Source organism: Tupaia chinensis, unplaced genomic scaffold (genome assembly GCF_000334495.1).
Source record: "Tupaia chinensis unplaced genomic scaffold, TupChi_1.0 Scaffold000674_2, whole genome shotgun sequence".
Classification (NCBI taxonomy): domain Eukaryota; kingdom Metazoa; phylum Chordata; class Mammalia; order Scandentia; family Tupaiidae; genus Tupaia; species Tupaia belangeri.
This window is the reverse complement of record NW_006160198.1, coordinates 577,848-590,286: the sequence shown is the minus strand read 5'-3', so window position 1 is coordinate 590,286 and position 12,439 is coordinate 577,848. Positions and strand designations below refer to the sequence as shown.

The 12,439-nt window shown below is 31.9% G+C and overlaps 1 protein-coding gene across 3 annotated transcripts in view; it reads left to right on the top strand.

Moving 5' to 3' along the window:
* The window catches only part of GCA (grancalcin), a 48,064-nt gene extending 41,819 nt beyond the window's left edge, over nucleotides 1–6,245 (top strand). For 2 of the 3 annotated variants that reach the window (XM_014592331.2, XM_006160266.3), the window contains exons 4-8: nucleotides 1,381–1,424; nucleotides 1,803–1,950; nucleotides 3,384–3,497; nucleotides 4,042–4,100; nucleotides 5,534–6,245. In XM_014592331.2, coding sequence (XP_014447817.1) covers nucleotides 1,381–1,424; nucleotides 1,803–1,950; nucleotides 3,384–3,497; nucleotides 4,042–4,100; nucleotides 5,534–5,560 — 392 coding nt within the window. In that variant the 3' untranslated portion in view covers nucleotides 5,561–6,245. The remainder of the gene's footprint in view (nucleotides 1–1,380; nucleotides 1,425–1,802; nucleotides 1,951–3,383; nucleotides 3,498–4,041; nucleotides 4,101–5,533) is intronic. The other variant, XM_027776514.1, reaches the window with a different exon arrangement.
* The last annotated feature ends 6,194 nt before the right edge of the window (nucleotides 6,246–12,439 follow it).

Genomic DNA, 12,439 nt, shown 5'->3' with positions numbered 1-12,439 from the left:
TTTGACAAAAAAGGTGGAATATTATTGTATGTATATCTCATTCAGTCCCTCATCCCAGTAGTTGTTGTGTGAAGGAGTATTGGGCTCTAGTCCTGACTGTTCCACTTAATAGCTTTATGAACTTTCTGGGCCTCAGTTTCTTCATTTGTGAAGTAGGACTATTATTATTTGGCATGTTTATGTGAAATAATGTAACACACATTAATAATAAGTACTCATTGAGTATCTGTTGAGTTGTCAATCTGAAAATACATGACCAATGTTGATAGCCTATTAAACATTAAAAAAATTATTTATTTTAATTTTTAGAATGTTTTATATTTCTTTTCTTAATGGACCCAACATTTAGGTAAGATATTTTTTCTTTTGAAAAATTCCAGAGCACATTACTAAGCAGCATAAAATAATTGTTTAAATTTTAATTAATGTTTTCATTCCTATTGAGCTACAGTAGGCAATTTGTGTGCTTGACCAAATTGTACTAACATATTATCTCCTTTATTAGGACCACAATGTAAATAATCTTGAGATAAATAAGCATATTAGTTTAGTGTCATTGTGAATTAGACAAATTAAAATTTACCTAGTGGATCCTCAGTTGTAATTTTGTAATTATGAGATTTAATAATTTTTACTCTTGAATTTAAGGTAGTTTGTATTGATTTCTTCTTCCTTCCTTCTTTCCTCTCCCAGGATAAAAAAAAGTCTTCAGTTCAGACGCTCATCTTAGCCTATTGTAATAAACTACCTATCTCTGATACCATCTTACTTTACTCTGTAGTCTATTCATTTTCAACTAAAATTTTTAAGATACACATTACATAATTTCCCTTCTATATCTTAAATTTCTTTAGTAAGCTTTGTTGGTCTAAAGTCTTTAGGTTAGTATTCCTAAATTTCATGATCTGACCCTCATTTGCCTTTCTGATGTCATCATATAATATTCGCTCACATGTACTATAATTCCTTCAAGGTTTATGCTCTCTGGTACATTTCAAATCTGTCCTTAAACCTTACTTGTCATTTATGTTATAAAGACATACCCTTTGTGTCTCCATATTTCAGACAAAGCCAAGTGCTTTATATCTGTAACATCTCTATTAAAGCAGTTTTCAGTTATTTTATAATTGCAATTGCTTATTTAATTTGCCTAATTCTTTCACTAGATATAGTTTGAAGACAGTAATTGATTTTTTGTTTAGTTTTGTTTTTTGGTTTTGTTTCTACTGTGGGTCCTAAACATTCAAAAAAGTTTGTTGATTGTGTATGAGTGTGTATTTTTTGGCAGTGTTTAAATACTCTATTTGGAAATTAGATTGTCCTAGTTTACATAGATAACACTAAGTAGACTTCAGTTCAAATATTGAATATATTTTACAGCTTTCAGTTTGGAAACCTGCAGAATTATGATTGCTATGTTGGATGTATCCTTGAATAAAGATGGAAAATACTAGAATATAAGTCACCATTTTCTGAATATAAAGCTAGTTATTAGTTATAAATGACCAGTCATTTTTAAACTAGAAAATTTAAAAATTCTTTGTGACATGTTGTTTGAATTCTAGACATTTTAATTTTTACATAGAAATATATTTGACTGCTCAATTAGGAGTCAGGTAAATTCTCTCAGGTATTGAGTTTATTTATCTTTTTTTTATGGTGTATACCTTTATTTATTTTTTTTAAATTATTTATAGTCCATCACTGTATATCATTACAGCATACAAAATAAATTTTTCTATCCAGAATATACTGTATATTGGCTCAATCAAAGAAGTTTTTTTTCTTAACAAAGCTAACAGAGAGATTATACAGGAAAAATGGGATTTAATGAATTCAAAGAGCTTTGGGCAGCTCTGAATGCTTGGAAGCAAAACTTCATGACTGTTGATCAAGACCAAAGTGGTACAGTAGAGCATCATGAGTTGAACCAAGCCATTGCTGCTATGGGTAAGAATATTCACATTCTTTAGCATCTATACAAGTCATCCTTGTTCTTTGATCAGATGAATCTTTATTGCTTCAATTTGCTAAGCAATAAAGGTAAATATTTCTTCACTAGTAGAACCTTAGTTTGGATTCATTGTTAAGGTAAATTCTAACTCAAGACTTCAATAAACTGATTTTTATTATGATTTTTAATATGATTATTTATATATGCATACACTGAATTTTCTTTGTTAAATATATTTGAATTTATTTCCCTAACTGTTAGTATAAATTTTTCTATCCAGAATATACTGTATATTGGCTCAATCAAAGAAGTTTTTTTTCTTAACAAAGCTAACAGAGAGATTATACAGGAAAAATGGGATTTAATGAATTCAAAGAGCTTTGGGCAGCTCTGAATGCTTGGAAGCAAAACTTCATGACTGTTGATCAAGACCAAAGTGGTACAGTAGAGCATCATGAGTTGAACCAAGCCATTGCTGCTATGGGTAAGAATATTCACATTCTTTAGCATCTATACAAGTCATCCTTGTTCTTTGATCAGATGAATCTTTATTGCTTCAATTTGCTAAGCAATAAAGGTAAATATTTCTTCACTAGTAGAACCTTAGTTTGGATTCATTGTTAAGGTAAATTCTAACTCAAGACTTCAATAAACTGATTTTTATTATGATTTTTAATATGATTATTTATATATGCATACACTGAATTTTCTTTGTTAAATATATTTGAATTTATTTCCCTAACTGTTAGTATTCTTCACTTATATTGTATTCTTTTATAACTTGGTTGGATCTCTCATTTGGGAGCAAAGATTTATCTCAATCACAAAATCTTGTATCATATTCTAGCTTTTCTGTAGTAAAAAAGACACAATTTTTTCCCTCTTTTTATTATGTAGTACAGAACACATAATAATCCTATATTATTTTGTATAGTAGGTATGAAAATACTTCAACGTAGAGTACTTTAATATAATGTAATTATTTTTTATCATACCTCTGATAATTCAGTATAGTATTATGGATGACCGTAATATAGTGAGTGCGAAATATAGGACTTAATGATAATGAAGATCACTGAAAATCTTTGATTTGATATTTAAGAACTATAAAATGTTACAGAATTGGAATACTGAAGCATTAAAATCTTTGAAATATCCTAGACATGATTTCAAAGTCAAAATATATAAGATCATTTTATTTTCCTCAATTTTGACATTATTACAAAGTTAGAATTATATAAGTACCACTTAACAATGTTAATAATGAAGCCTTTGATCATTTTCTATATTCATGTTATTTCTAAGTATATTTTTATGGGATACATTCAGAAAGTTAACTTTACAGCTTCATTAAGTTTAGAAAGCATGGTTAGATTCTTCTTACACTATTTATTTCAATCTTAATATATTAATCTCTCTTTTTTTTCAGGTTATAGATTGAGTCCTCAAACATTAAGTGTTATTGTTAAGCGTTATAGCAAGAATGGCAGAATTTTCTTTGATGATTATGTTGCTTGCTGTGTTAAACTTCGAGCATTGACAGGTATTGAAAATTTAAAAATAGTGCAATATTATTTAGCTATTTTTTTAGTGCCACTCAGTAACTTTATCAGTTTTGTAATTTGTGGGGGCTTTTTAAAATTATAATATCTAATGAGAGCTTTTACATTTTTTTAAGAAAGACTTTTGTTATAGGGCATGTGCTTTCATCCTAGAGACAGAAGGTGAGAAATCACCCCCTCACACAAAGATGACCACACTGCAGTCTCTTCTCCTCCATCTACTCTCAGAATTTTGGGCACGCTTGCACACATGCCCAGCATGAGTTTTAAGCCTTTGGGTCTGGGACTTGAACTGCGGTCAACTACATGGGAGTCCAGTAACATAACCATTATGTCTTCTACTGGTCCCCTAATCAGAGTTTTAATAGTTTAGATATTTGGAAATACAAAACATGAAAATTACTATAGCTCAGTGTTGGAAATTTTTCATTATCTCTGAGTTGCCTAGAAAAATATATATTATTTTCGATTTAATTGAGATTAAAATTGTTCACTTCTAATAAAAAGAAACTTATTTGTTTAAAGCTTTCTTCAGGAGAAGAGATCACTTGCAACAAGGATTTGTGAATTTTATGTATGATGATGTGAGTATTCTGCTTTACCCTTTGGATATTTATTCTGTGTTCTAGATGTATTATTAGTTATCAAAACAAAACAAAACAAAAACAAAAACAAAACAAAAGTTAATGATCCTAGTTTCCAATACTAGAAATAATATATTTTATAGACTTACGTTTTTCAGCTGAATGGAAATTTAAGATGCATTATTGGTGCACATATCAACCAATTTTTTTGTTTGTTCGTTTTTTGCTATAGGGTGTGTGTGCTTGTCAGAGAAAAAGAGAGAGAAAGCACTCTCCGTGGGGGTGGCCATGCTACAGTTCCTTCTCCTTCTCCTCCACATTCTTCTCAGTATTTTGGATACACATGGACCTGTGCCTGGCATGTTTTTTAAGCCACTGGGTCCAGGACTTCAACCACAAAGTTGGCCATGTGAGATCCAGCTGCCTTAAATTTCATACCACTGACTGGCTCCCAACTTGAGTTTTTATTAAATATAAACCTACTTTTAAATTTTATCACAGGTTTTAGCAATTCATCTTCCAAAACTTTTGTTGTTGTTGTTAGTTTTTTGCTATAGGGTATGTGTGCTCACCCTTGGAGAGAGAAAGAGAAGATGTGACATCACCTTCTGTGATTTGGTGAGGCTGGCCATGCTGCAATCCCTTCTCTTTCACTCTCCTCTAAGGATTGTAGGCACACACACATATGCACCTAGCATGATTTTTAAGCTGCCAGGTCCTGGCCTAGAACCATGGTCAGTCATGTGGGAATCCCACACCTTAATGCCATCGACTAGCTTTCAAAACACTTTTTTTAAACATATATTTCTTTTCCTTTATGCATGGTAAAGCACATAACTGCATGTATGGTAGTGAGGAGAGAGAGAGGACCATCCTTCACAGGGTCTAGTCATGCCCAGATCCTTTCCTCCAATGCACCAGATTATGTGATCTTGGGTACTTGTGCATGTGTATGAACCAGGTATGTTAGAGGCTAACCAGGCTGGAGATTCAAACTACAGTGAGCATCTGGGATGCTGCTTCCCTTGAGCAGCCTACAACTGTTGTCCTGTGGACCCAGCCCCTAAATCATTTTAAGAGCAAAAACTACCATTACTTTTAGGAAGAGTAGTTTACTCGTGGTAGTGCTTTTTCTAAGGTAATAATTTTTAATCTATAAGAGATTATGGACCTTTATGGACCTGTTTATTTCTCATTTCACATTATTTTGATCTGTTTTAACTGAAGCTGTATAAAAATCACATTTCACGTGTGCTTTCATGTTTCAGTATTTTTAAAAAACTTATCAATAGAGGTTGTAGGATCTAGAATATAATGGCTTAAATTACATGCCTTTAGAAATGTAAAGAAACTCTTATAAAATGCTTTTATGGAATCAACTTAATCAAAAACAATGTTATTATTGCCAGATGATAATCTTATTTATATATTAGTTTTTACAGGGTACTATGGCAATTTGAATGTCTAGAATTCCGAAGCTTAAGAAATACTGTGAATACTTTTGCTTGGAAGAAATGAACTGAACTACTTTAAATGAAAACTTTTGGGGCTTTTCCATGTTCTTTCCTGCTAAATCACTTTTCTTTTTGTTTTCACTTTATAACACAATTTAAGCAAAGAAAGAGATTTTTTTTTTTCTTTTTGGAATGTTACTTCCTTTGGAAAAGATAACACTTTATGCATATTTATATACTGTCATTAAATATTGGTATATAAATAATTTATGTAAATACTTCTTAGCCTTTATTTTAAACAATATAAATCTAGAGGAATACACTTAAAGATAGATTGTGTATGAAGCCAAATGACAAAAGCCAAGATAAAACTAATTTATACTTACTAAAAAGTTATATTATATTTTTAAACTTTGTAGTTGTTATTTAAGTGTTAGTTAGAAGGTAATGCCTGGATTAATGCCTTCTTTGTAACAGGGTTTGTTCTTTGATCATGTAATCAGAAAACAGAAACAGTAGTCGTGATAAAGAAAATTATAGTTCCTAAAAACTGTTTCTAAGTCGAATTTATAGTGAAATAAGACTCCTGGAGTCACTGCTTTTCCTTATTTTTTTGCATAGTATATTTTTCTTTAATATATTTTATCATCTTCTGTGAAAAACATTACCAAATAAACATCGTTTTTCTCTCTGTACTCTATTTCATTAGCGAAGACATAGATAACCTATATGACATCTTTGCCTAAATTTAGTTTTTTTTGGAAATGACACATTTTTCGGGCGCGTGTGCGTGCGTGCCCAAGATCCCGAGAGGAGAATGGAGGAGAAGGGATTGCGGCGTGACCATCCCCTCTGGGGGGTGATTTCTCGCTTTCTGTCTCTATGTCTCTCTCTGTCTGTCTGGCGAGCGCACGCGCCCTACAGTGAAAATCTCTCAAAAAAAAAAAAAAAAAAGAAAAAAAAAAGAAATGACACATTTTTAATGAATTGTCAACTTTTAAATATGATCTGTTAAAATACTGTTTTTATGTAATGTCAACTGTTTGTAAAGTTAAAAGAAATAAAATAATCTGCCACTCTATTTAAATTATGTTCAGAAATTATGTTTGACTTGCTTGATAACATGACTGGTGATTTTGGCACCAATAAATGAATAAATATTTTGAGTGTATCTGTGTACTATGGGGTTGAGAATGGTGAGTATCATAGTGATATTTCTGGGTAGGATTATTACAGAGATTGAGAAATGGAGTCACTGGGTCCTTACATTTAAGATCCCTGGTATGAGCTATAATAATTCAGTTTATTTTTTGGCAAACACTCCAAGTCTTTATTAATGAATATTTAATAAACTAAATATTTTCTTACACTTTAATGGATTACCTTCCAGCCTAAAGGTGAATACAGATTGACATAATTAGTGTGGCTGGTGACCAAAGTAATATAATTTTTATAGAAGTCTACATTTCTTAAAGGATGGAAGAGAGTTGGCAGTATCTTGAAAAAAAAATAAAACCTTTTATAAATTTAGACTTTAAATTTAACTTTTATGTTTAAAAATCCTGGAAAGGAAGTAATGTATACTTTTGACATTATTGATTTTATTTATGGTGTAATCCCTCCCTTTGTTACAGTGTCACTTTACGAAAAAGTGTCCTGACAAAGAGATCATATTCATATTACCTTTTTATGATATATTCTTACAGCTATTCTATTTTATTTTTTTATTAATCTCTTAGTGTGCCTAATTTAAAAGTTCAACTTTATCTTATGTATATGTAGAAAAAATAAATAAAGTTGGTACAATCTGCAGTTACAGACATCTCCTGGGGTTTTGGAATGGACCTTTGTGCTATCAGGGAGACTGATGTAATTTACTGTCAAATTCACTTGGACACTTTTATAAGACTGTGTCAATAAAATAAGTAATTTTGTGTCTGGCATTTATTTATTTTTAATTTGCTATGGGGTTTGTGCACTCACTGGAGAGAGTGAGCAACAAAGAAACATCCCCCCAGGAGGATGGCCTAGCCATTATCTCTTCTCCATTTTCTTGGGATTTTGGACATGCATACACATGTGCTTAGTGTGATTCTCGAGCCACCAGGTCTGGGACTTATACCACATAGTCAGCAATTTGATATCCAGCTGCTCTAACCACCACACCAATAGCTGACCCATTTGGCTGGTTGAGTGTTTGTATGTATGTATGTGTGTGTATGTGTATCTATCTATCTATTATTTTTTACTATGGAGTATATGCACTCACTGGAGAGAGACAGAGAGATAAAGCAAGAGAGAAAATGAGAAATCACCCTCTGGGTGGAAGGGGGCATACCTCCAATCCCTTTTGCATTTTTTTCTTGGGTGTTAGCACATGCAAGCACATGAACTGAGCATGTTCTTCAAGTTGCTGAGTCTGGGGCTCGAACCACATAGTTGGCCATATGGGATCCAACTCTCTTAGCCACCTGGCTAGCTCCTGGCTGAGATTTTTTAATGGATGCATATTTGACAATGCAAGAAGACATTAAGCCATACAAAATACAGAATTCTAATTAGAAGTGTTTTAGAAAAAACATTATAACCATACTTTTTGTGTTGTATGAAGTTGATGACTCGTCAACTTGGAGTCTCATAGGTTATATGGTCAAGTTACTATGCTGTTCACAGGACCATTAAGGTAATCTTTCTCAGAAGAGGAAGGAAGCTCATAGTTGAGGCAAAATGTTAAAATGGCATATGCTGTTGCTATTTGTGTGTTTCTGTGCCACATGACACTTTGTATTGGGACTAGTTACACAATTCTCTAACATGAAACTTTTTTTTTTTTTTTTTGTTTTATTAGTGCTCATGTGCTCACTGGAAAGACAGAGCAAGACAGAAAGTGACAGATTATCCTCCGGGGAGTATTATCATGTCACAATCCCTTGTCTTCCATTCTCGGGATTTGGGGCATGCATGAATTTGTACCCACTGTGAGTTACAAGACTCTGAGTCCAGGACTGAAACCACATTTGCCACGTGGGAGTCCAGCACCTTAACCACTAAGCCACTTGCCAGCCCCTCTATCATCATTTTTAAGAGAAATTCTTATGACCTTTATTGTTAGAAGGTCTGTCAAGAAATTTTCATGACCAAACATGGCAATTCTTACCTTTTACAGAGAACTTGCTAACTATATTAGCATATGAAAGCTTAAGGTATATAAAATCAAAATCATGTTTAATTTTACTTGACTCATTTTTTTCCTCAGACTTTTTGACATAGAGTCTCTTTTTCTAGCAAAATTGATGTTTTAAGGAAACATTGAGCATAGAGACTATTTTACCAGGATTTTTACACTGAATGCAATTTACTTTTCTGCTGCCTCTTAAATAATTGATAAAGACAGACATCTGTTATTAAGGTAAATTACTTTTATGACAAATACAAATACAATATGCATATAGTGTGGTAGTTTGTAATGTTTAGCTCATACCCCAGTTTGCATGTGATGTTGCAAATCATTGAATAATGTACACTCTTAATGTATAATTGCTTTTATTTATACAATAAACATGTTTCCATGTCATTTTGAGAATTTTTTAATAAACATTCAAATAGCTTGCTGTAAAGTTTTGTATCATACAAAATCTGTTACATATATATTATGAGATGCTTCAGTTCAAATAACAGTGCAGAAATTCACCTATACGTAAAAGACTGCCAAATGATTAAATGTCAGGTATTGCACTTCTGTTTTGAGTGGCAGTTTACACATTTTAAATTACATCAAAGAGAAATCAGTACTATGGGAATCTTAATTTGGTCCACTCTAAGTGTAATTTCAAGGACTGTGCTCATTTGATCTATTTTAGCATGCATCCAAAAAGTAATGAGAAAACATAGTCAAGTTATGTGTTTATTTCCAGAAAATGCATTTACTCTGGAAGAAAGTAGAATTTATTAACATAGTTTAAAGTTTGTGCAATTTAAAAAACAACAAAAATCAATTTGTGATTATCTCTTTAAGTAAAATATACAAATCAAGTTTACTTGTAGTCTTATGGCATTACTAAAGTGGAAACATGAAATATTATTTGCCAGAAGTGTGCTTTTCGTTTTCACTTTTTTGTTGGACGAACTCACAAATGATATGTTTTCTCCTATTTCTTTTTAGCTGCTTTCTGGGAGATTAGTGGGAACATGTTTGTTAAAATCTAATATGTTGGATCTGGTGAGAAAAATCCAAGACTTCTTCGAAGTTAGCATATTCTTTCCCTTAAACTTTTGAATTGCATCTGTGAGTGTTTTATTATTTCAAAACCTGTATTAAAAGGTCTCATTTTTTGTCTTAATTCCATTATTTACAGAGTGGATTAAGTACTTTCACATAAATGCATCACACTAAGGTATCATCTAAGAGTATGTCTAGAGTTTATACATAGTATTAGATGATACAAATCAAAAAAATGAAAGCTGCTGAGTGATGAGTGCAGACATGGTTTTGAATGAATACTCTTCAGATGATTAGTAGTTAAGAGTAAGGTCATAATGTCACATTCACCCATAAATTAAATGTAAAATGTCCTATAATTTAAATACTGAGCACAAAACTACTCTCCAGCAAAAGAGTGGGAAACTTGAAAAATGCCTCTGACTTAACATCAGCTCACTATGCGAATGCAGAGAAATTTGTTTTTAATCCTTTCTTGCCATGTCTTCTACTTGTTTTAAAAATACTTTTCGCTGGCATGTAAAGAAAAGAGCTTTATATTCTTAACATTCCTTTTTATCCAAGTAGCTTGGTAACGTGCAGCTTTGTGTATTATTTTGTGAGCATTCGGAACTCAGGTGTGCTTCTTTCTATATAGTTGGATATATAGTAAGTCGACCTCGGCATCACTTCTATAGCACTAACAAATGCCATACAGTTAGAGGATGACTAGAACCTTTGCTCTTGTGCTAGTTACATTTTGAGGTGTGCCTGTTCTGTAACATCAGGGGTACAGGCAGTTTAGAAAGCTTTCAGGGAATGAAAATAATTAAACTAGATCACCATTTAATATATTTTTTTCAGAAACTCATGTTCCAGGAATGATTAATTCACAGTTCTGATAAATCATGAGGATTCCAAACTTTTAAGTATAAAAATTAAGTATGTATAGATACCGTGCATTCAGTCATTTGCATTTTGGTTGGATGTATTATTTCATCACATTTCATTTTGCTGTAATTTCTGAAATTTCAAGGGAAAACTTGAACAGTGCTAACCTGAACGTTCCCAAAACGTACCAGTTATTCATGTTCTTTTGAAAATCATAGGTCATAGGACTCACTGGACTTTCAGATGCATGATTTTCCATAGCTAACTAAATGCAGCACTGTCACGTGTATAGCAAGAGATAATTTATCTTATAGCAAGCGTTAAAACACTTAGCCTTTTCATATGTAAATTCTCATTTTCTGATCAGCTTTGTTTATCAACATAGATATAATGTTTTCTGTTATCCATATTTGCTTTTGTATTTATCACATAGAGAAACGTTCTGTTGCTTTTGTTAGATCTTAAAAATGAAGTTTGGCGAGTCTAAGCCACTAACTAGACTAAACTGAGCTTAGTTCATGCCATATATGACCAATAAATTTAATTTAAAAATATTCTTTGAAGGTAGTTAGCCCCCTTGTCTCCCAAATAGAGAAGTAACTGGGGGGAAAATAAAAAAATAGTGTATCATTTAAGCCAAAGTAATGATCAAATGTAAATAAATCATAAAATATATCTGGATATTTTCATTCTTGGTGAAAAAAGAATCAAGTACACATTGTATTTTTTAAAAATAAAGTACGTTGAAGTCTGCTTAGCTGTCAGAAATTTTAAGTAAGTCATAAACATTTTAGTCAGCTATTATTGTGGTCTTGTAGGGTAATGAGAAACAAATGTTTTTATTTCCCTTAATTTGAGATTTTATGCTTCTTACCACTCAGACCAGCTTCCTAGTGTCCTGATGGAACTCAGTGAAACTGTAGCACTGTTTCAGTTTTGCGATTTTGTGAACTACATCAGCACCGCCATGCCTGTGTCTAGTACTGTACCTAGTAAAATGTTGGAAATAGTTGACTTCTCTAGTAAAAGTACCCTAGCTAGCTAATGAGATCTACTTTCTTGTTCCCCAAAATAATTTCTTTTACAAATTATTGAATTTTTCATGTATAAATAGATCAGAAATTATATGCTTCATTCTTAAATTATGTATATATACTATATTTTCAATACAACTTGTACACTTCTTTTAGCTACCAAAAATTCGCAACCATTTTTACATGAAATTTACATTTTTCTTATTTACAGTTATTTGCAGGTTATTGCAAAACTAGTTGTGCAAGTAGATTACACTGTCAATACCACATTCCAATCTTTGAAGAAAATATTTGCTAAAAAATAAATATTTCTGCACAGAATATTTCAAAAGCATCATGATCTCATGCTACATAATGTGCATAAAAATTAGGAAGTAGTGCGTGTTTTGGTAGATTGTTTCATCTGTTTAAAGCATTCCAAGGTACTTACTACTTAACCCAATGAGCTTCTTTTCTTTAGATAGATCAGATGAACGACATTTTTCATATGATGGAACACACTATATTTTGAAGTGCATTATTCCTTAGCTGGCAAACATTCTGATAAAATGCATTTTCTCATCAAAGTTATAAAATGTGATTTCTAGCTAACAAGAGGTAATGTTCTCTTAACAAAATCAGTAGGTTCCCAGGAGATAAAATACAGGGGTTTCTTAATATTTTTATCTTATCTCTTTAAGAGATAAGATATGGCCCTTGGAAAATGGGCCATATCATTTTAGCGTTATTTTAATTATTGGGTCTTACAAGGAGACTGCATGG